Source organism: Lepus europaeus, chromosome 5 (genome assembly GCF_033115175.1).
Source record: "Lepus europaeus isolate LE1 chromosome 5, mLepTim1.pri, whole genome shotgun sequence".
In the NCBI taxonomy this organism is placed as follows: domain Eukaryota; kingdom Metazoa; phylum Chordata; class Mammalia; order Lagomorpha; family Leporidae; genus Lepus; species Lepus europaeus.
The window spans coordinates 42,704,306-42,729,273 of record NC_084831.1 but is presented as its reverse complement, the minus strand read 5'-3'; the positions used below and the strand labels follow the sequence as shown (position 1 = coordinate 42,729,273).

The following is a 24,968-nucleotide window of genomic DNA, read 5'->3' as shown; positions in this document are numbered from 1 at the left end:
TCTTAAAAAAAAAAAGAGTATGAATTAGCACTTCAGGTTCTTTGCTCTTCACAGGAAATCAGAAAGTCAATTTAGCCAAATCCATAGTCATGAACAGGACTTCTAATTTCAGAGGTTATCTTCAAAGCCATTAACTCAAAGCTTCAGTTTTGAGAGTAGAACTTGCAATAAGGGCCCATCTGAAAATGTCTTCCCAGGGTAGGACCTGTTTCTTTTGTCAAGGTAACACTACAGGGGCTTGCATTTAGTGGTGGTTAAGATGTAGCTTTTGACAGCCACATTCCATATGCCTGAGTTCGATTGAGTCTTAGTTCTCTACTTTGAATTCCAGCTTCTTGCTAATGAGCACCTTGGGAGGTTCAATACTTGAGGTCCTCACCTGAGAGCCTTGCACTGAGTTCTGGGCTCCTGACCTGGGCCTGGCCCAGCCTTGGCTGCAGCAGGCATTTGGAAAGTAATCAGTCTCTTAAAAGTGGACTAATGAGTATTTAATGCAATGGTGGAGAATTTGTAGGTTGAACATTTCTACTCTATATTTAACAAGCACTTACTAAATACCTAGGTTGGCTTTGTGTTTATCTTTAAGAGCTCAGGGTGGTTCCACTCACTCTGTTGACAGGTTAGGCTACAGCAATGATTTACTCCTGAAGGCAGCAGGAAAAATCAAGGCACCCCAATGAGTAGGGAAGAAATGAAGTTGATGGAAACAAGAGGCCTCAAATAGAAAATACCTGAAAACTGGACCAAGAAGAGAGAAGGGGAAACACTGGAAGAAATTCAGCCATGTCTCCCAAATGGGTAATATCAGGCAGTCGAAGCTTCTACCTGATACGGAGGGCTGATTACTGTCAGGCCCGTGATACTCAGGATGAAGGTATCCTGAGTCCAGGACTGTTTTAATTTTTTCCTGAAATGGTTTTTTGAGACATTTCAAATCCTGAAGCCGAGCCTAAACACATCATGCCTGTATCTAAATAAGGTTGTTCCTATCACCGGACTTCAGCAACATTAAATCGATCAAGTCTAAGTATATGCTTCAATGATGCAAAATGCCAACCAATAAAAAACACTTTAAAACAAAACTTCCCAGGTAGGTTTTACACTAGTGATTAGGACCTCAGGACACCGGTGCCCCGGAAACAAGGTGCCTGGGTTCCATACTGGTATCTGGCTCTTAACTCCAGCTTCCTGCTAATGCAGATCCTGGGAGGCAGCAGGGAGGGCTCAAGTGATTGGGCTCCCGCCACCCACGTGGGAGACCTGGATAGAGTTCCTAGTTCCTGGTTTTGGCCCAGCCCCAGCGGTCCTTTGTGGTCATTTAGGGAGTGAACCAGTAAAAGGGAGCTCACTCGCTCTTTCTCTTTCTCTCAAGTAAACTTTTAAAAAATTCCTTGAAGTATACAAATGTATACACCATGTGTGTGAGTGTATGTACATTTAAAAGTAATTTGAATAACTAAATTTATACATAACTTTTAAAGGGTTAGATATCTAGAATATTCTTATGTAATTAACTCTAACTTGAGCCCTTTATAGCTGTATTGTAAGTTTATTTAACAACTTAGTAAAAATCAAAATTGATGATTCTTAACATCAATGTGAAGAACAAAGTTAAATACAAAATTCCTAAAAACGAATTATCCCATTCAATACTGGTTCCTTCATTATTACCACCAAACTTCTGTGAAAGAAGCCTTGTAATAAAGAAAGACTAACTGTAACATAGAAGATGATTTAAAAAAGTTCATTTACCAACTTTAATCTAGAAAAAAAAGAAAATCTGACTATAATACTTGATGACACATACATGTTTAAGTAGAAAACATAATAAAAAATTGTCACTGAAAATATTGCACAACTTCAGGGGTTTCTTCAAAATTTGCTTTATGTAATTGGGTGGATATAAATTAATGAACAGAAATTTAAGCAAGATACATGTAACAATTTAACAGAACCTGATAATCTAATTTCATTCACTCTTTCTCAAATTCATCTTTAAGTCTTTCCATCATGGGGCTCACAAGGAATTAACTAACATATGGATACTACAGTTGAATGTTCAATCTTCAAAGTACTTATACCATACTGAAGCCCTCTATAATGTAATTATAAAGAACCTTCAAGATACTCATCTTCTGAATGTACAAAACTGAGTCAAAATTCAACTCAATATAAACTAGCAAGTTCTTCGTTGAGACAGCTTCTCCTTTTGCTAACGAACGATTTTTAGCTAGCTGTAGTATCACTGAGTTGAACAAATAAGTCACCTTTGAGTACATAAGGAAAAACAAACACATGCTAAATGAAACATTACTACTACATCATTACCAGACCATCCCTACCTCTAACACTTCAGAAGCTTAGAGATTTATTCTTAAATTAACTGCAAGAAAAAGATAAAGAAGAAATTCCTTCTTTTTTGAGATCACAACCATGAAGTCGGGTGGTTATACAAATTCTGCATTTGTGTGCAAACATGAAACATATTTATCTTGGTTCTCCCTGCTTTGTCTCATCAGCTAGCTAGCAGGACTTAACAAGTATCTTCCCAAGAACAAAGACTGAGATGTGTTTTATAGAACTTCAATAACCTCAGCACTACAGTGATGAGAGATGCAGTATCCTTTTGCTATGGTTCAAGACAACAGGGAAGGAGATCACAGGAAAGAGAATAAATCAAAAGTGTTACAGCTGAGAAACTACTTCTCATTTAAGTTTCACCATGGTGCTACACTTATTTTTACATAAGCACTGGTGGCATAATTCAATAAATCAAAACTCTTAATATTTAAAATTTACCTTGACTTTCAATTATCACCATATTAACAACCAAAAGAATTAGATAAAACACATAGGAAATGGTAATATTAAACCCCACTTTGCTAGAATTTATTTCTTGACACCATTGACTCAGTTTTTTTAAATATATATAGAAAAGGGATAGTGCATCTCAGTTTGCTTACAAGCTAGGAGACCACTTTGAATTCTGCATTTCCTAACTGCAAACAGAATATAGCACTTATAACAGGTTATAAATAAACTGGTTTTCAAGCATAGAGCCAGCCCCAACGATAATAATACACTATTTAAAAAGACCTAAGGCAATGAATTCCATTTCCAATGGAAAAAAAGAACTGTGCAAACAAGCTTAAAACTACTTTTTTTTTGTGCCAGTGTTATAAAATGTAGCTTTTAATAAAACCTTGACCCAAATGCCAGCAACTTCAGAAAAGAATTTGAGTAGGGTGGGTGGGTGGGGAGAACGTTATTTCATTTAGGAAAAATAACCACTATCTTTTTCCTAATCTTCAACACACACAATTTAAACATATACAGCTGCTGTAACACTTTACACAATTCCTATGTACTGGAGCAATTACAAGATCTAAATACAATTATATTTTTAAACACTGGGTCAAGGCTTTACATAAAAATACCATCCTACTTTTCCCCCTAGTTTCTAAAATATCACATACTTTCCCCCAACATCTGCAGCCATCCAGGAATATTTAGGAAACTTTTGTGCATGATCTTAATTCCTAATTCCTGGCTCTTTGGGCTCAGTGACAAAAGATCAAAACCACCAAAATGATGGTTCACTTGAAGTCAGACGAGAGACCCTGGCTCAATTAGTCTCATAGGATGAAAGCAGTGCTGCATCAACTGGCTCCATGCAGGAGGGGCACGTGAAGGATCTCATCAGCCAGTCATCTATACAGTCCAGGTGATAGATGTGCATGCACGGCAGAAATCGAATTGGGTCCCCATAAACAAAGTCCATCATACAGATCACACACCTGTTGGGGGTGAGGAGAGAAATCAGAAGGCATTTTTAGAGAAGTGGCCCACTCAGAATTTTCTTCAAAATCCCATTACAAAAACAGTGTTAATCCAAGCAATACATTAGAATGGCATTTCAGTCATCACCAAAACTGAACTTTTCCTAGTGAGTGCTGATTCACACATATTGTCTTATTCCAGTTCCCTGGGAATTTGCAAGACTTAAGAGCAATCAACAGAGTCAACAGAGCAAATAAAAAGGTGTCACACTGGGGATCAAGTCCACTGCTAGCTTATAAAACAGCTACACATTAGGAGATACCTGAAAGCATCTTTAGGTAGGCAATCATCATTTTATCAACCCTGTTCTTTGTACTGAGTTTTTAGTGTAATCCCAGAGTAATGTAATTCTCATTTTAATAATGACATGTAAAAACAGAAGCACTAATTTCAGCCTACTTATTGGGGCTGCTCTACATTAAAGCTCTCTTCATTAACTTCGGTTTCTTCAGGCTCAAGAAGCAATCCATTCTGCAGTGTTTCATCAGTGTTTAGACTCTTTAAGTGTCAATGCTCTTAAGTATTAGTGCTAAATAGTGCTGTGAACTTCCAACAGTCAAACTACAACAAAGTAAATCACAACGTGTCTATTTTGGTGAGGCCATTTGCAACCTAAAAGAACAGCTATTCTCATTGGAAACCTCGTAGATAATATATGCCCTGGGAACAAAAATTCCCCATAAGTAAAATTTCATCTTCAATTCATCAGGCTTAATAGATTTCACAAGTTTAGAAATAAATAGGACTTCTCCTATCACTAAAAACCCTTAAGAAACAAGTTTAATGGCTGCATAACTTATTGAAGAATTCCAATACTACAAATTACTGAAGTCCTAAACATGAATGCAGCTTGCATAATTTTTTTTGCCTAAATAAGACTATCTCCACTGAGTATTTTGTCCATAAAGCTTTAGTGAGAGGAGTGAGGTACACCTCTGGAAACAGAGCCCTAGGACTCTGTTTTATTATTGGGTATAGAACCTGTCTCAAACTATGGGTATATCTGTATATTGGGTCTCAGTTCACATTCACATGGTTGAATGACTAATTATCAACTGTAGGGCCGGCACTGTGGCTCAACAGGCTAATTCTCTGCCTAGCGGCGCCGACACACTGGGTTCTAGTCCCGGTCGGGGCACTGGATTCTGTAATGGTTGCCCCTCCTCCAGGCCAGCTCTCTGCTATGGCCCAGTAGTGCAGTGGAGGATGGCCCAAGTGCTTGGGCCCTGCACCCCATGGGAGACCAGGAGAAGCACCTGGCTCCTGCCTTCGGATCAGCGTGGTGTGCCGGCCGCAGCGCGCCGGTCACGGCAGCCATTGGAGTGTGAACCAACGGCAAAAAGGAAGACCTTTCTCTCTGTCTCTCTCTCTCTCTCTCACTGTCCACTCTGCCTGTAAAAATAAAAATAAATAAATAAAAAATAAAAAAAATAATTATCAACTGTAATCCAAGTGGATAGGCAGCATGAGTATAAATGGTCAGAATTCGTGCCACCATTTTCTAGCTATTTTGATATGAAAATCCTTCAAATTGCTACATTTAAGCATTCTCTTGCATGTCTGACTTCCAAAGTACATGAGGAAAAGTATAAATTTATTAAAACTTACTCCCGGATCTTTTTCTCTGATCCATCTCTTCCAGGGTCATAAACTCCTTTAGGCAGATGCTGTATAAGGCCTATTCTTTGAGCTATCCTAATTTGTTCCTCTTCAGTCAGCTGAGTTGCTAGCCGAGTCTGGCTGGGTGTTGGATGATAGACTGGAACAGGAACTTGTTCCTAAATTTTTAAAAATGGAGAAAATGATTACTTTTAAAGAAAATTTCTAGAGATCATGCTTTTCCTTTTTAATAGGGGTAGGAGGCTACATATAGTAAGCAAAAGGGGTCCTGGGAGAGATAGCAAACTGGCCTACTGTGCAGATTGTGTCTTAATATTGGCTACTAGAACAAAAAATACATAAAAAATTCAAATTTAGATATGTGACCTACTTTTAAAGGATCTAAAAACAAGCAACACTTAAAAACTTGCATGGAATGTTAATTTAAGTAGTTCCACATGAAGAATTTACCCAGATATGCTCATTCTGAATACACCAACAGATAAATCAATATAAACAGATCTGTCAAGCAATTAATGAACCAGACTGTACTCAATAAGCTAATTTAATATTCTATATGTTGCGATGGAATTATGTCAGTTTACCAATTTTTTTCAAATTTATTTATTTATTTGAAAAGCAGAGTTGAAGAGAGAGAGAGAAGATACATATATAGAGAGATCATTCATCCACTGGATCACTCCCCAAATGGCCCCAACAGCCAGGGCTGGGCCTGACCAAAGCCAGGGGCCCAGAGTTTCTTCCTGTGTCTTCCACGTGGGTGCAGGGGCCCAAACACTTAGGTCATCTTCCACTGCTTTCCCAGTTGCATTCTCAGGGAGCTGGATTGGAGGTGGAGCAGCTGGGAATCTAACTGGTACCCATATGGGATGCTGGCATTGCAGGCCATGGCACTGACCTGCTGTGCCACGGCACCAGCCCCCCAAAACGACTTTTCTTCAAGAATATTTTCTTCGTGAATTCACCTGTGGCATATGCCTCAACACTATCAATTTTTTACTTTTCAATGCAATGCCGGCCCCCGATATCATGTTCTTAAACTACCTAGTCTAAAAATTTAACACAGCCTTTAAAATTTTTTTGGGGGAGGGATTACTTGAAAGGTAGACTTACAGAGAGACAGGGAGAAACAGTCACAGAGATTCATTTGAGGATTTACTCCCCAAATGGCCACAATAACCAAAGCTGGGCCATGAAGATGCCAGAAGCCATACCTACTGGGTCGCCCACTGAGTGGCAGGTGTTGCAGACAGTGGCTTACCCTGCTATGCCACAATGTAAGCCCCAAATCTAATAGGCTTTTAAAGAAACAAAAAATTTTTGTTCAGGGGCCAGCACTGTGGTATAGTGGGTAAAGCCGCTACTTGCAGTGCCAGCATCCCATATGGGTGTTGGTTCGAGTCCCAGCTGCTCCACTTCTGATCCAGCTCTCTGCTATGGCCTGGGAAAGCAGCAGAAGATGGCCCAAGTCCTTGGGCCCTTGAACCCACGTGGGAGACAGGGAAGAAGCTCCAGGCTTCTGGCTTTAGATCGGATCAGCTCTGGCTATTGTGGCCATTTGGGGAGTAAACCAGCAGATGGAAGACCTCTGTGTCTCTCTGCTTCTGTAACTCTACCTTTCAAATAAACAAATTTTTTTGTTGTTCAAAGGAATTGTATTTGTAACCACAATATTTAAAATTGAGCTACTCTAATGAAATAGAATTGGGATGCGGTGCAATGTAGGAGAGAATTTTAGGTAAAAATTTCTAAGCACGCATTTTTTTGTGGCTAGATTTCTTCAGTCTTATGATTCACTTTTGTTTATAGGGAACACAGAAAGCAGAAAAGAAGAACAAAATTGTACTACACAGGCAGGGCATTTGGCATGGTAGTAAAGATGCCACTTGGGACACTGGCATCTCATACCAGAGTGCCTAGGTTCAAGTCCTGGATCTATTCCCTATTCCAGCTTTCTGCTAACTTGAACCCTTGGGACAGTGGGCGATGGCTCAATACTTGGGTCCCTGCCACCCACAGAGAATACTTCGACAGAGTTCCTGGCTCCTGGCTTCAGCATTGCCCAGTCATAGAGGCTACTAGCATCTGGAAATTTCAGGATGGGAGACCTCTGTTTCTTTCTCTTCCTCTCCCCTTTCTCTCTGCCCCTTTCAAACAAATAGATTTTATTGAGAGTCATAGAGTCAAGAGAGAGAATTCCCATTCACTGGTTCACTCTCCAAAGGCTAGCAACAGACAGGGATGAGGCACGTCAAAGCCAGGAACCAGAAACTCCATATGTGCTTCCTAAGTGGGTGGCAGGGGCTTAACATCTGAGCTATCACCTGCTGCCCCACAGGGTGCACATTAGCAGGAAGCTAGATATGAAGTGGAGCCAGGAATCAAACCCAGGAACTCCAATATAGGATGCGAGTTTCCTAAGCAGCGTCTTAAATTACTACGCCACCATAAAATTCACATTATGGATATATTTGCCATTTTGGTGGTTTTGTTTTGTGTTAAACCAGTACCTTCTAGTACCTTGTACCTTCTCAGTACCTTCTAGATAATTAAAATGATTTGACAATCTAATTTTGATTCACATGCATCTTTTCAGAAAAACACAGAAGGAAGGAAATGACTAAGGCATCCTGGTATTTAAAGATGCATGTGGCCTCACCCTTCTTACCACATACTCCTAACTTCATATTTTAATTTCTATCATATCCATTTAAAAAAGGTGTGATATCCTTGTTATCAATTAATTATTTAGTAATGAGAAAGACACTGAGTGGAACAGATAGGAGTATAAAAGCAGCAACTTTTAAAAATATTTGTACTGGGGGATGGTTCCCTCCTTTCCCTGACTGCTGACCCACAGTGCTTAAACTCGCTGTGTAAACAATATGAGTTATGTTGAACACCTGCTTTCCTTCTGAAAGCCTGAATTTTGGTTATGTGGTAGGCAGTGGGTGTCTATTCAGTACTGTGGACACATGAGACTCCAATGAGCTTCCCTGATGGACAACCCTTCACAAGTGCACAGTGGAGAAATTAAGCAGGTCCTCTGTGAATCCAATAGGAGAAGACTACTGACAACTTGTGCCTAATTTCCTCTGGACTTCTTCCTCTGCACCTGTCCCCTTTCAAGTTTTGCTTTCCATTCTTTTGCTGTAAAATAAGTCATAGCTGTGAATACAATTATATACTGAATCCTCTGAGTTCTCCTATTAAGAATGAGGAACTGTCGTAAAGACCCCCAAATCAGCGATACAGTTTATAATTGCATGGCAGTTATGTTTCATTCCCAAGTGAAAACAAATGAAACATTAAAAATTCTGAATATCCTATGTTCCAGGGCCTAAGTGCAGAGCTGACAACAAAAAGTACACACTTTCCAGATGATGTTCAGTGATGAATGGTGCCTGCACAGACTCCTGTGCTTTCAGATTTTGTAGTGTTCATTAGGAAAGCTCCCTGGTTAAAATAGTATGCTTTGAATTTGACAACAGTAACTATCTAGCACTTGTGTTTCACCCATTTTCTCGAAGAAATTTGGAAAGAATCCTAAAGAAACTAGTATTGTTCTTTTTTGTGTGTTTTTTTTTTTAATATTTATTTATTTATTTGAAAGGCGGAGTTACGGACAGGGAGAATTGGGGGAAGGGGAAAGAGAGAAATCTCTCAATCACCAGTTAAACTGGCTGCAATGGCTGGGCCTGGGTCAGGTCGAAGCCAGCAGCCTCCAACTCCATCTGGGTCTCCCCAGTGAGTACAACTGGCCAAGCACTTGGATCATCTTCTGTTTTCGCAGGCATAGTGGCATGGGGCTGGATCAAAAGTGGGGTATCAGGTACTTGAACTGGTGGCCATATGGGATGCAGGCATCGAAGGCGATGGCTTCTGCACTGTACCACAGCACTAGCACTGAACTAGTATTTCTGAACATATATATATATATATACATACATATATATATATATATATATATATATATATAATTTAGTACAGAGGAAAGCACAAATGGGTGAACGTGTGAGGATACAGTGAGAAGGCAATCATCTGCAAGCCAAGGAAAGAGGTCTAAGATGATATCAAATATCTTGACTTTGGATTTTAGTTTTCTTTTTCTTTCTTTTTTTTTTTTTTAAGATTTATATATTTATTTGAAAGTCAGAGAGAGAGAGAGAGAGGTCTTCTATCTGATGGGTCACTCCCCAACTGGCTGTAACTGCCAGAGCTGTGCCGATCTGAAGCCAGGAGCCAGGAGTTTCTTCCAGGTCTCCCACGTGGGTGCAGGGGCCCAAGGACTTGGGCCATCTTCTACTGCTTTCCCAGGCTGTAGCAGAGAGCTGGATCGGAAGTGGAGCAGCCGGGACTCCAATCGGCATCCATATAGGCGTTAACCCGCTGTGCCATGGCGCCGGCCCCTGGATTTAATTTTCTATGTGAAAAGGGGCCAGCGATGTGGCGCAGAGGGTTAAAGCCCTGGCCTGCAGCGCCGGCACCCCATATGGGAACCAGTTAGAATTCCAGCAGCTCCACTTCTAATCCAGCTTCCTGTTAACCTGTTAAGTGAGGACGGTCCAAGTCCTTGGGCCCCTGCACTCACGTGGGAGACCCAGAAGCTCTTGATTCCTGATGGGCCCATCTGGCCATTGCAGCCATTTGGAGAGTGAACCAGCAGATGGAAGACCTCTCTCTCTCTCTAACTCTTTCAAATGAATAAAAACATCTTTAAAAAATATTTAAAAATAAATAAAAACATCTAAAAAAGTCTTCAAATAAAAAACATATTGAAAATAAATTATTGCTTAAGCTATCAAGTTTGTGGTATTTTATTAGGGTATATTTAATAAACTAATATAGATGCAATCTTTTAGAATTATTTGTTGAATAGACGGAGAGAAACAAGACACAGCTCCCATGTACTGGTTCACTCCCCAAATGCCTGTAATGGTTGGGCGATGGGAGGAGGGAGGCTAAAGCCAGAACACAATCCAGATCTTCCACATGGGTTGCAGCAACCCAACTTTGAGTCCTTACCACTGCCTCCCAGGTCTACTTTAAGAAGATGGGAGTAAGGAGTCGAGCTGGGTACTGAGTCCAAGTACTATAATATATGGCACACAAATGTCTTAACTGACAGGCTAAACACTTACTTCCTATTTCCTTCCACGTCCACTGACAATATCCCAGTCTAAGCTCTTATTTCTTCCCCAGTGTGCAGTATTAGCAAAATCTCTACATCCTCTACCTACAAGTTAGAGCAATCCTTTCAAAGTTCTTCTTTTTTAAAGATTTCATTTATTTATTTATTTACTTGAGAGGTAGAGTTACAGAGAGAAGGACAGATAATAGAAAGGTCTTCCATCTGCCACTTCACTCTCCAAATGGCCACGATGGTCAGAGCTGGGCGATTAGAAGCCAGGAGCTTCTTCCTGTGTCTCCCGCATGGGTGCAGGGGCCCAAGGACTTGGGCCATCCATCTTCCACTGCTTCCGCAGGCCATAGCAGAGAGCTGGATTGGAAGAAGAGCAGCCGGAACTAGAACTGGCACCCATATGGGATGCCTAGCTGTAAACAGAGGCTTAACCCACTATGCCACAGCACCAGCCAGGTGGTCAAAGCTCTAAGCAAGTCCTCCAAGGCCCTGCAGAGTCTACAGGGTTACCTATCCTCTAATACATTTGTACTGCTTATTAGCCTCAAAGGCCTTCTCTGATTCTTTGAAGAACAATCTCTCCAAAGATCAGAGCACTTGCTTCTCTGCTTGAAGCATTCTCCCCCATCACTTTACTTAATATACATCCTCTAGACACAGAGCTCAAACTAACTTTCTCAAAAACCTTCCCTAACCATTCTGTTATTACAGCCTCATATGAGAGTATTCAAGTAACTTCAAGCATTTGTCAAAATTGTATTTTGCATTTAGTTAAAATTTGAGTGTCTTGTCTTCCCCCACTAGATTGTAAAATTTGGGAGATTAATAGTTTTATCTGAGGGCCAGTGCTGTGCCATAGTGGGCTAAGCCTTTGCCTGCAGCACCAGCATCCAATATGGGCACCAGTTCATGTCCTGGCTGCTCCTCTTCTGATCCAGCTCTCTACTGTGGCCTGGGAAAGCAGTATAAGATGGCCCAAGTCCTTGGGCCCCTGCACCCATGTGAGAGACCCAGAAGCAGCTACTGGCTCCTGATTGGACCAGCTTCAGCCATTGTGGCCATTGAAGAGTATACCAGTGAATGGAAGACCTTTTTCTCTGTTACTCCCTCTCTCTGTAACTCTACCTCTCAAATAAATAAAATAAATCTTAAAAAAAAAAAAAAAAAAAAAAAAAAAAAAAAAAAAAGAATTACGGAGCTGGTGCTGTGGTGCAGCAGGTTAAACTCTGGCCTGAAGCACCGGCATCCCATATGGGCTCTGGTTCAAGACCCGGCTGCTCCTCTTCCGATCCAGCTCTCTGCTATGGCCTGGGAAAGCAGTAGAAGATGGCCCAAGTCTTTGGGCCCCTGCACTCACCTGGGAGATCCAAAAGAAGCTCCTGGCTTCGGATCAGCCCAGCTCCGGCCATTGTGGCCATCTGGGGAGTGAACCAGCAGATGGAAGACTTCTCTCTCTCTCTTTCCTCTCTCTGTGTAACTCTTTCAAATAAATCTTTTTTAAAAAAAGAATTTTGTCTATATTTGCTCCTCAATGACTCCTCAGGATTTAGCACTCTGACATAAAATGAGTTCAGGAAACACTCACTAAATGGATGGACAAATAAATAGCCTAAGAAAAGTGTTATCTATTAATAGCTAAAAGTATAGTCACTTGTCAAACTTATCTCCATTTTTTTTTTTTAAAGATTTACTTTATTTATTTGAAAGACAGAGTTACAGAGAGAGGTAGAGCAAGAGAAGTTTTCCATCCACTGCTTTACTCCCCAGATGACTATAATGGCCAGAGCTGAGCTGATCCAAAGCCAGGAACCAGGAGCTTCTTCTGGGTCTCCCACATGCGTGCAGGGGCCCAAGGACTTGGGTCATCTTCTACTGCTTTCCCAGGCCATAGCAGAGAGCTGGATCAGAAGTGGATCAGCCGGGACTCAAACTGGTGCCCATATGGGATGCTGGCACTGCAGGCTGGGGCTTTATCCTGCTGGGCCACAGTGCCGCTCCCCACCGCCCCACCGTGTTTTTTTTCATTTCACTGTATTTAACAATTCCAAGCCAACTGTTAAATACTTAATTTAAGTGTGTGTATACAACATAACACTTTACTTCAAAAGTACATTCTTTGAGACTAGCATACATCTTAAAAAATCACCAACATACTGAATTGCTAATCAATAAAAATGCTGGCCTTCAAGTGTAGTATTTAATTAAAGCATAAACTACCAATAGGTAGAGAGGCCCAAAGAATTTGGAGATCAGCAACTCTTTTTTTTTTTTTTTAAGATTTTATTTATTGATTTGAGAGGCAGAGTTACAGACAGAGAGAGGAAGAGAGACAGAAAGGCCTTTTATCTGCTGGTTCACTCCCTAATGGCAGGAGCTGGGCCCATCAGAAGCCAGGAGCACCTTCCGGGTCTCCCACGCAGGTGGTTCTTCTTCTTCTTTTTTTTTTTATTTCTTGTGACAGGCAGAGTGGACAGTGAGAGAGAGAGACAGAGAGAAAGGTCTTCCTTTTTGCCATTGGTTCACTCTCCAATGGCCGCCGCGGTCGGCATGCTGCGGCCGGCACACCGCGCTGATCCGAAGCCAGGAGCCAGGTGCTTCTCCTGGTCTCCCATGCGGGTGCAGGGCCCAAGCACTTGGGCCATCCTCCACTGCCTTCCCGGGCCATAGCAGAGAGCTGGCCTGGAAGAGGGGCAACCGGGATAGAATCTGGCGCCCTGACTGGGACTAGAACCTGGTGTGCTGGCGGCACAGGCAGAGGATTAGCCTATTGAGCCACCCACGCAGGTTCCAAGGCCCAAGCATGTAGGCCATCTTCCACTGTTTTCCCAGGCCATTAGCAGAGAGCTGGATTGGAAGAGGAGCAGGTGAAACACAAACCGATGCCCATATGGGATGCCGATGCCACAGGTAGAGGCTTAGCCTATAGTCCTGGCCCCAAACAGCAACTCTTAAATGGAAAGGTCCCTGGATATATATCAAGCAAGAATAATCTATGATTCAATTGGCTGCTCTCACCTCTATGCCTATGAATATAAAACATTATTTCATGTTAGGATAATCTGAATGATTTCTGGTAAGTGCCTTCTGTCATCATTAGATTAAATTTGATAAAGGCAGGGACTGTGTCTGTTTTGCATGCTATTATATAGAGTCTTCTCAGCATAGTACTTGCCACATAGTTGAGACTCAAACATTACTGGATAACTGAACAATTAAATTAAAGCACTCAGGATAATCCATGTGATGTGCATGTTAGAAATTGTAAACAAATTGTGAAAACATTATGATGATTTGGATTAAGCCACAATAAAACCAAACAGGAAAATGACAAATGACCAAACATTTCTTCTCCAAGTGAAAATACCTCTTTCAAATTCTACCTACCAATCCTGCACAAACTTTAATAAGTCTAAACTAAATACTTTCTATTTCCATATCCTTCTAAACTCAGAATTGTCATGTCCCCCATTTAGGTTAATGGCAAAGAAGTATACAAAGAGCATTCTGTATTTCATGGAACTTCAGTTAGGGTACTAACAGTCATGCAACCTTAAGCAAGTGACTTCCCCCTAAGACTAACTAAATTTTCCTCATCAGCAAAACTGACAAAACACTTAATCTTAAAAGAGTACTATAGGGGCTGACGCTGTAGTGTAGCTGGTAAAGCTGCTGCCTGTAATGCTGGCACTCCATATGGGCACCGGTTCATGTCCCGGCTGCTCCTCTTCTGATCCAGCTCTCTGCTGTGGCCTGGGGAAGCAGTAGAAGATGGCTCAAGTCCTTGGGCCCTTGCACCTGTGTGGGAACATCCAGAGGAAGCCCCTGGCTCCTGACTTTGGATTGGCACAGCTCCAGCTGTTGCGGCCAACTGGGGAGTGAACCAGCGGACAGAAGACCTCTCTCTCTTTCTCTCCCTCTGCCTTGCCTTCTCTCTCTGTGTAACTCTGACTTTCAAATAAATAAATAAATCTTTAAAATAAAAGAGTATTATAAGGAATGATTAAGTAAAGCACTCACCATACAATGGGGGCTCAATATCTGAGCCTTCCTACAATGACATCACTGGTCATCCGAGGTAGATGTCTCATCCTTCCTGATTCCCCCTGACTTCTTCCCTTTATCCCTATCATCTACTTAAATGTCTTATAGCCTTATCTAACTTCCATTGCCTCATTATTGATACACATGTGCCTGCCCTGTGAGTCTCAATTTTGAGTAACAAAGAATCTACAATTGGAGATGCAAATGAAGTTCAAATAACTTTAAACAATTTTTTCATTAATGCATTCTTTGGTCCTCCATGCAAGCCTGCAAGCAAAACAATATATATACAAAAACCCTGAAAGAACTCAAGGAAAAGCATTTGCCTTTAAGAAAAGGAAAACTTAGGGTTGGCCCTGTGACGTAGTGGGTTATGCCACTGCCTGTGATGCCAGCATCCCACAATGGTGCTGGTTCAAGCCTCAGCTGTCCCATCTCTGAACCAGCTCCTTGTTAATGCCACTGGGAAAGCAGTAAAAGACAGTCCATGTACTTGGGGTCCCGCACTAAGGTGGGAGACATAAATGGAGTTCCAGGGTCCTTTTTAGAGTGAACCAGTGGATGGAAGATCTCTCTCTCTCTCTCTAACTCAACCTTTCAAATATGGCCACAACAGCCAGGGCTGAACCAGGCTGAAGCCAGGAGCCAGGAGTATCTTTTGGGTCTCCCATGAAGGTGCAGGTACCCAAGGACTTGGGCCATTCTGTGCTACTTTTCCAGGTGCATTAGTAGGGAACTGGATCAGAAGTGGAGCAGCAAGACAGGACTCAAACTGGCACCCATATGGCATTCCAGCACTGCAGGCTATGGTTTTCACCTACTGTGTCACAGTGCGAGCCCCAAATAAATAAATCTTTAAAAGACAAAAAAAAAAAAAAAAAAAAAAGAAAAAAAAAAGAAAAAAAAAAAAAAAGAAAAACCTTAAAGTGAGTGTTATGGAAAAACACAGCATCATAGAATGGGGTGGAAAAGAAAAGCACACAGGATTATAAAATATGCTGAGGTAGGACAAAGGGAAAAGACAGGGTCAGATACCAAAGAAGCAAGGTCTGATTTTCTGATGAGAAAAATCTCAGAAGCATTCCAACTATTTATTAATACATAATGAAATAACTATAAGATGATGAATGTTGTTAAGAATGTATTAGGCCCTAATCTTAAGGATTTTATAAACTAAAAAAGAAACAGATGAAGTGTAAAATGTGTCCATCTGAAAGGTACTGCATTAAAAGTTGGACTCAATTTAGGGAGCATGATACCATTTCAGAAACTGAAACAATGCAGTAGGGAAGTGCCTACATGATGTGCTTAGGCTGGAAATAGTACAAGTCTGGTTTGTGGTGAAGGAAAAATAAAGTCACTGCTAAAGAATGCAGCTTGTCACCAAAAGCTGTATCTTTTCCTCCAGTAAGAAATCAGAGCCAGCTCTTCTGATCTTTCTCCTTACAGCCTTACAAGCTGTTGCTGGCACCACCCGCTTCACAGCTGCACTCTCCTACTGGGAATGTTTTTTCTGAAGTTTGCCAGAGTTATACTTAATAAAAGGAGGACTTGAAATACTTGGTCTCAATGTGTATTCTGGTCCTGATGAGCCATGAATCCTTATCAAAACAAAACTTCCCAAAGAGTAGCACTTATATAGTTCCTGAATAATTTCACACAGAGCAATAAAAGTCAACATCACATCACATGTATGATACTGTGAAATATGGTTTTATATTCAATGAGATAGTATACAAATCAGAGTGGTCTGCATGGAAAAAGAGCACTATTTCCAGGAAGTTGGGCTGGGGTTTGTTCTGTTTAATGACCTGAAAATGTTACTGTTTCCATGAAATAGATATCAACTAAGCTCTTACTCTACAGGGTTGTAAAGCATCCTAATAGGGAGAGAACTAGTAGGGATTATCACTATAGGCAACTCAGCATGAGCAACTCATTAGATAAGCTCTTTCATCCTTCAAGACAGCTAAAATCAAGGTCTCATTATGAACGAGGCACCAACTGTCATCTTTACTGAACATCTAACCACATTCCGGATGATGTTTTAGACATAGGAGATACAGCAGTAATCAAGACAGATAGTTGATGTGGTGGGTTGAGGCAGATAAATCCTCTGCCCTTGTAAAGTTTAAACTCCTTTTAATATGCGAATGCAGAGACAGTAAACAAACATATCCACCTCACCCATATCTACTATCCCTAAATTGCTCATGACCTGAAAAATTCTGGGGCAGGCATACTTTCCAATGGACCTGTAAAATAGCCAACATTTAACTTGTACTTCCTGGTTGATGAACGGGGGTGAACTCAAATTCCCAGAGGTCATGGAATAGCCAAGAAGAGACATGTGAAAATTTAGGATATATAGGAAATGAGATTAAAGACAGACTAGAATATGGAGTGCATTAGACATTAGGGGATGCCACAAATGAAAAACCCTAACATCCCTGGATACAGACACAGGAGAGCAGCTAACTGCCTTGTTTAAAAGACACAATCCAATGGTTTTTAATGTTCACAGGATTATGCAACCATCAGCAGTAAATTTTAGTATACCGTCATCATCTCCCACCCCAAGGAAACCCATATCCATTAGCAGTCACCTCTAATTTCCCCTAAACTCTCCAGACCTAGGCAACCATTGATCTGCTTTTCTATCTCTACCTGATACAGGGATAGGCCCGCAGCTAGTTAGGACAGCTGAGATGGAGCTACCTACAAGCCATAAGATCCCACCCCATGTGGAATACTATCCTTCTCCTCATAAAAACACTCCTTTTCCCCATGCATCTACTTCATCATCTGGGACCTGGAGAGAACACCCCATGGAAATATGAATATTAAGATCCACAAGGAATTTTATGGAGGTATTGTAAAACAGGTGGTTTTATGCCTGTAGAGGTGCCCTCTCCCCACCTCAAAATAGGCCAACAAGTTGAGGGAGCTCGCTCTTCCACCAGAGACCACGACTGGAGGAGGTGCTGGGGTGCTCTTTTTCCTTCCCCCTTTCTCCTTGGGGCCCACTGCCCACTCGTGTCAGGTATTTCTCTGTGTAGGGCAACCCATGCTTGTGTGTATGTATGTGCACACACATGCGCACCCTTACTTTTCCATGCTTTAAGTAAAACTTAATCATTTTATGTGCCTTTATGTGCCTGTACTTAGAATGTTTCTCTAGGTATGAGGCAGGGACCTGGAATAAAAACTTAAAAGTCTATTCCCCACTTCATACCGACTTGCCTAGTACAGACATTTCATATAAATGGAACCATACTAATATGTGGTCTTTTGCAGCTGGTTGTTCCCTTAGCATGCTTTTAAAGTTCATCCATGTTCCAGCACAGATGTCAGAACTCCATTCCTTCTCACTGCTGAATATTCTATCCTATGGACATACCACATTTTAGATAGTCGTTGATTATTTTTCAGTTGTTTTCACCTTTTAGTTATTATAATACTGTTGTGAGAATTCATGTACAAGTATAAAGAGCTAGGTATTCATTTTTCTGGAGTGTATACCTAAAAGAACTCTGTTCAACCTTTTGAAGAACTGCCTAAATGTTTTCCAGAGCACCTGCACCAACTTGCATTTCTAACAGGACCACGTGAGGTTCCAATTTCTCTACATTATAGCCCAAACTCATCTTTTTAAAATTAATTTTTTTTAGATTTATTTACTTGAAAGGCAGAGTAACAGAGACAGAGACAGATGGACAGATCTGCCATCTCTGTTCACTCCCCAAATAGCTGCAATGGCTGTGTTTAGGCTGAAGCCAGGAGCTCCTTTTGGGTCTCCCATGGAAAAGGCAGGGGCCTACGTACCTGGGTCATCTTCCTCTACTTTCCCAGATGCAACAGCAGGAATGCTGGATTGGAAGTAGAACAGCCAGGACTCACTGGTGCTTTGATACTGTGTAGCAGGCAGTAGCTTAACCTGCTATGCCACAACACTGGTCCCTTATTATTATTTTTAAATGCTATTTATTTTTGTATACTTGAAAGGCAGAGTAACAGAGAGACAAGGAGAGACAGAGATATTCTATCCACCAGTTCACTCCTCAATTGGCCAAACAGGCAGAGCTGGGCCTGACTGAAACTAGGAGTCTCCAACTCCACCCAGGTAAAACACAGTTGACAGGAACCCAATTACTGGGTCGTCATCTGCTGTCGTCCATGATGCAGAGGAGTTGGATTGGAAGGAAAGGAGCTTGGATTTAAACTAGACACTCACATACAGAATGCAGGTGTCGCAAGCTGCAGTATAACTCATAGTGCCACAGCACGACATCCACCCCTATCTTTTTGATTACTGCTATCCTAGTGGGAATATAGTTATCTCATTCTGGCTTTGAGTAGCATTTTCCTTCAAGCAAATGATATTAAAAATCTTTTCCCACAATTGTTGTTTTTTTATGAATGAGTTTTGTGTAAGTATTTGTTATACAACAGACACTAGTTCCTTATCAGAAAAATAATTTGCAGATATTTTCTCACCTTCTATTGGGTATCTTTTTCCTGATGGTGCCTTCTGAAGAACAAGTTTTTAATTTTAACAATGTTCAATTTTTGGGGGAGTCACCTGTGATTTCAGTTATGAAAAATTATTTTAGACACTGGATGTCAAGGTTGACATTATATTAAACCAGTGTAAAATGCCTTAAAAAAAATTAGAGAACTCAGGTTGTACTATGTGTTAACAGTTACATGTCTAAAAGTGCAAAATTGGGTTCAGCCTTGAAGATCTGTCCTCAAGCCTAATTTGGTTTCCATACTTTGCTTAATGTAGGAGGAGAAAAGAAGTGAGGGAGGGAGAGTTATATCTTAATACTCCAAATGTCAGTAAAACAAAAGATTAGTGCTATTATTCTAAGAACTCAAATGTAAAGATGTTCTATGCAAGGATACCTGCCCACAAGTTATTTATTTTGAAAATAAAACTGTCAGCATACTACTTTTTCATAAAAATCTCTTGGCATAATTCTTGGATAAGAAACACACCTGACCATCTCCTCCACCTCTACCATAAGTAGTACTATGACCATGACTCAATAAATGTATTTTGAAATATTGAGAAATAAAAAACCAAAATGTATAGGACAATATTAATACAACATACTTAATGACTTTAAAAAATAACCCTGAAGACTATGAGGTAGCCAGAAAATGCTTATAAAAACACTGAGAATAAAAAGGATGGAAAAATATTATACGTTTCTATTACATATATGTTACAGTGTCTCCTCCCAGTCTCCCATGTGGGTGCAGGGGCCCAAGGACTTGAGACATCTTCTACTGCTTTCCCAGGCCACGGCAGAGAGCCAGATTGGAAGAGGAGCAGCTGGGACTTGAACTGGCGCCCATATGGGATGCGATAGATTAACCCACTGCGCCACAGCGCCGGCCCCATGGTTAGTTTTTATTTCGTTTTTATTTTAAAGATTCTATTTATTTGAAAGTCAGAGTTACAGAGAGAGGGGGAGAGACAGAAAAGAGCTCATCCATCTGCTGGTTCACTCCCCAAACGGCTGCAATAGCCAGGGCTGGGCAAGGCCAAAGCCAGGAGCTTCATCCAGCTCTCCCACATGGGTACAAGGGCCCAGGGACTTAAACTATCTTCTGTTGCTTTCCCAGGAGCATTAGCAAGGAGCTGGACTGGAAGTGGATTAGTCAGGACTCACACTGACATCCACGTGGGATGCACATATCTCGGGCAATGGCTTAACCCATTACACCACAATATTGGCCCTATTTTTATTTCTATTTAATGTTAATATACAATTACTACTTTTGTAATAAAGTAAAAGTTTACAAAGTTGGTGTTATCAAGTTGAAGTTATCATTAGAATACCCAATTTGTAAGCTGAACAGAAAATGAAAAAAAATCAAATCACTATATATATACATATATACACATGATATAGATATTTAACCTACTATGACCCATCATTTTTTTTATTTAGTTGTTACATCATCATCCCTATTCTTTTTTTTTTTTTCTTCAAGTTTTATTTACTTATTTGAAAGGAAGAGTTAGAGAGGAGAGACAGAGAGATTTTCCATCCGCTGGCTGACTCCTCAAATGGCAATAATGGCCGGGACTGTGTCAGGTTGAAGCCAGGAGCCAAGAGCTTCTTTCGGGTCTCCCATGTGGGTGCAGGGGCCTAGGAACTTGGGCCATCTTCTGCTGCTTTCCCAGGCCTTTAGCAGAGAGCTGGATTGGAAGTGGAGTAGCTGGGACCTGAACCGGCACCATATGGGATACTGGCACTGTAGGCCACAGCTTAACCCACTGTGCCACAGCACCAGTCTATGTCACATCATTCTATATATAGGACACCTATAAAGATTTAATTTAAGCTGTAAATATGACAGTCCGGTAATTTCAAATATTATGTTGTTGAAATAGTCACAGAAATGAAAACTTGGGACTTAAAGGTTAACTCTGCTGACAAAATGACTTAATAATATAGGTATTTTTAAGATGTATTTATTTGAAGAGGACAGTGACAGAGAAAAAGAGCAGGCATGTGCTAGATCTTCCACCCATTATAGCTGAATCTTTAATTTTAATTTTAGTTTTATGTACTTTTTTTTTTTTAAGATTTAATTTATTTGAAGACAGAGTTACAGAGAGCTGCAGAGCCAAAGAGATAGGTCTTCCATCCGCTGGTTCACTCCCCAAAATGACTGCAATGGCCAGAGTAGAGCTGATCCGAAGCCAGGAGCCAGGAGCTTCTTCTGGGTCTCCCACACAGGTGCAGGGGCCAGCACTGCAGGCTGGGGCTTCAATTAGCTGTGCCACAGTGCCGGCCCCTATAGCTGAGTCTTACATTGCTTTGAAAGGTTAGGTGGCTCATGGGATTGGCATTGAGGCACAGTAGGTTAAGCCACTGACTGTGACACTGGCATCCCATATGAGCACCAGTTCAAGTCCCAGCTGTTCCACTTCCAAAACAGCTGCCTGCTAATGCACCCAGGAAAGCAGCAGCAGATGGCCCACATGCTTGGGCCCCTGCCACCCACATGGGAGACCTGGATGGAGTTCCAGGCTCCTGGTTTCAGCCTGGCCCAGTCCCAGCCGTTGAGCCATTTGGGAAATGAACCAGAAAATGGAAGATCTCTCTCTCTCTCTCTGCCTTTCAAATAAATAGGTAAATCTTTAAAAAAAATTTTAAAAAATCATTACAAAGTGAACAATTAGTGGCATTTCAATGTATTCACACATCTTTCTGTTTTCACTCTAAAATAAATGGAATTGATCTTTTGTGCCTGGCTTCCTTCATTCACCCTTCCTTTACTTACATAATGTATTTCAGGTTCATACAAAATTGGAAATGCATTAGCCCCATTTAAAATACACAGTGAGGGGCTGGTATTGTGGCACAGCAGGCTAAGTCACTGCCTGTGACACTAGCATCCCAAATCAGAGTGCTGGTTGGAGACCCGTGGGCTCTGCTTCCAACACAGCTCCCTACTACAGTGCCTGGGAAAGCAGTGGAAGATGGCCCAATTGCTTGGGCCCCTGCTGCCCATCTGGGAAACCTGGATAGAGTTCATGAATCAGAGGATGGACGATCTTCCTTCCCCCGACTCCCTCTCTGTATATTCCTCTCTCTACTGCTCTGCCTTTCAAATAAACAAAAAATAAATTCAAAAAACCATATTGAATTACTCTATCATTGTTTAGAGAGTTCCTTGCACTTAGGGAACTACTATCAGCTAAAAAAATTTTTGGTTTCAGTAAAGTAACTGGGGATTCAAATGTATGCAAATCAATGCAAGTCAGCTTTGTTTTTATACCTTAACATATTAGACAAAATCAAAGGACAGTATTTAAGAAATTTCATAATCTTTCTGAAGTAAACAAATCATGCTTATTCTAACATTAAAATCCAATGATTGGGGTTGGTGCTAGGCATAGTAGGCTGGCCCTCTGCCTATGGCACTGGCATCCCACAAGGGCACAGGTTCGTGTCCTAGCTGCTCCTCTTCCAATCTAGTTCTCTGCTTATGGCCTGGGAGGGCAGTGGAGGATGGGCCAGGTAGTGGTGTCCCTGCCTACACCCACATAGGGGACCTGGAGGAGGCTCCTGGCTCCAGATTGGCTCAACTCTGGCTGTTGTGGCCATTTAGGGAGTGAACCAGCGGATGAAAGACCTTTCTGTCTCTGTCTCTCTCTTTCTCTGTAGCTCCGCCTCTCAAATAAATAAGTGAAATCTTAAAAAAAAAAAAAATCCAATGATGGGGGCCAGTTCTAGTCCTGGTTGCTCCTCTTCCAGTCCAGCTCTCTGCTGTGGCCCAGGAAGGCAGAGGAGGATGGCCCGAGTGCTTGGGCACCTGCACCCGCATGGGAGACCAGGAAGAAGCTCCTGGAACCTGGCTTTGGATCGGCATAGCTTCGGCCGTAGCAGCCATTTGGGGGGTGAACCAGTGGAAGGAAGACCTTTCTCTCTGTCTCTGTCTCTCTCACTGTCTAACTCTGTCAAAAAAAAAAAAAAAAATCCAATGATAAACTGTATACCAGAAATAAAGAAAATTTGGCTCAGTCTGATATTACAAAATAGCTATGATTCTGTCACATCTGTTCTGTCAAATTTCCAAGAGTTATAATGTAAAGGACATCACATGTTCTTAAAAGTTTGGCCTTTTAATATACAGAAATACTGATTTGAGCTTGGGTAACTGAAAAGGAATCCTCGGGTTTTGATGCTGATTAAACAAGAGGATAAGGAAGTCTGATTTTTGATATGCCCAGTCTCTCATGAAATTCCTCCAACAACTTTATCCAAAAATCAGTTCTCCCACCTCAAGCCTCCTCTAACATCTTCTTGTCTTGGACTATGTACTATTTCCTGCTTAAATCTTACACTTGGCACACAGTACCTAACAGTGCTAGTTACATCACATACTCAAAGTTGAAAACATTATAAACTTAAAAATGTCTTATATTACTCTGTAAATTTATAACTCAGGCTTCCACTTTTCTACTTTGGATTAAATTTTTCTCTGGTTGAAAAACAATGGGAGAAATCTGTAATCCCTTAGAAATTAGGCAGTAATGTTTTCTTATGATGTTTACATAGTTTTTGCCCTATAAATGAACCAGATCCATTTAACTTTCCTTTTTCCTTTTAACCTTAAATACAGTGTGATTTGAGGCTACCAAAAGTAGAGGTATTTCTTCTCTATCAAAAGGTGACTTCCAAGTGACTTTTGAATGACAAAAAGCATGCTGTTTCAAGAATTCTTCTAGCCATTAACCCCAATTTTTTGGTTCAATGGCTCCTTACTTCTTCTTGGTCTATTGAAAAGGCTTTATTTTCCTAGGTGAAAGAAATATTCCTCCCTGTCTGACCAAGTAAGTCTCCACACCCCAGCTCTCTAAACTCATTATTTGGGACCCTTAACTTCTTTTTAAAAAAAATTTTTTTTTAGATTTATTTTACTTATTTGAAAGAATGACAGATGAGAGAGAGAGGTAGAGACAAAGAGAGGACTTCCATCCGCTGGTTCACTCCCCAAATGGCTGCAATTGCTGGAGCTGAGTCAATCTGAAGCCGGTGCCAGGAACTTCTTTCAGGTCTCCCACATTGGTGCAGGGGCCCAAGGACTTGGGTCATCTTCCCCTGCTTTCCTAGCAGCATTAAAAGGGAGCTGTATTGGGGCTGGCGCTGTGCCGCAGCATGTTTAACACCCTGGCCTGAAGCGCCAGCATCCCATATAGGCGCTGGTTCAAGACCCAGCTGCTCTACTTCTGACCCAGCTCTTTGTTAAGGCCTGGGAAAACAGTAGAAGATGGCCAAAGTCCTTGGGCTCCTGCACCTGCATGGGAGACCTGGAAAAGCTCCTGGCTCCTGGCTCCTGGCTTCAGATTGGCACAGCTCTGGCTGTTGCAGCCAATTGAGGAGTGAACCAACGGATGGAAGACAACCCTCCTCCCCCCGCCTCTCCTCTCTCGTGTAACTCGGACTTTCAAATAAATAAATAAATCTTTTAATAATAAAAAAAAAAAAGGGACCTGTATTGGAAGTGGAGCAGCCAGATGCCAGTACTGTAGGCTGGGGCTTTAACCTGTGGCACTTTTTTTTTTATTTGACAGACAGTGAGAGAGAGAGAGAGACAGAGAGAAAGGTCTTCCTTCCGTTGGTTCACCCCCCAAATGGTCGCTACAGCCAGAGCTACGCCGATCCAAAGCCAGGAGCCAGGTGCTTCCTCCTGGTCTCCCATGCGGGAGCAGGGCCCAAGCACTGGGACCATCTTCCACTGTCCTCCTGGGCCACAGCAGAGAGCTGAACTGGAAGTGGAGCAACCAGGACTAGAA

At 41.5% G+C, this 24,968-nt stretch overlaps 1 protein-coding gene across 1 annotated transcript in view; it reads right to left on the bottom strand.

The window, feature by feature from the left end:
* Positions 1-1,867: 1,867 nt before the first annotated feature.
* The window catches only part of RNF11 (ring finger protein 11), a 46,066-nt gene continuing 22,965 nt past the window's right edge, over positions 1,868-24,968 (bottom strand). The window contains exons 2-3 of the mRNA XM_062191299.1: positions 5,449-5,618; positions 1,868-3,797 (exon numbers count right to left, since the gene is read on the bottom strand). Of these exons, the coding sequence (XP_062047283.1) occupies positions 3,626-3,797; positions 5,449-5,618 (342 nt within the window). The 3' untranslated portion in view covers positions 1,868-3,625. The remainder of the gene's footprint in view (positions 3,798-5,448; positions 5,619-24,968) is intronic.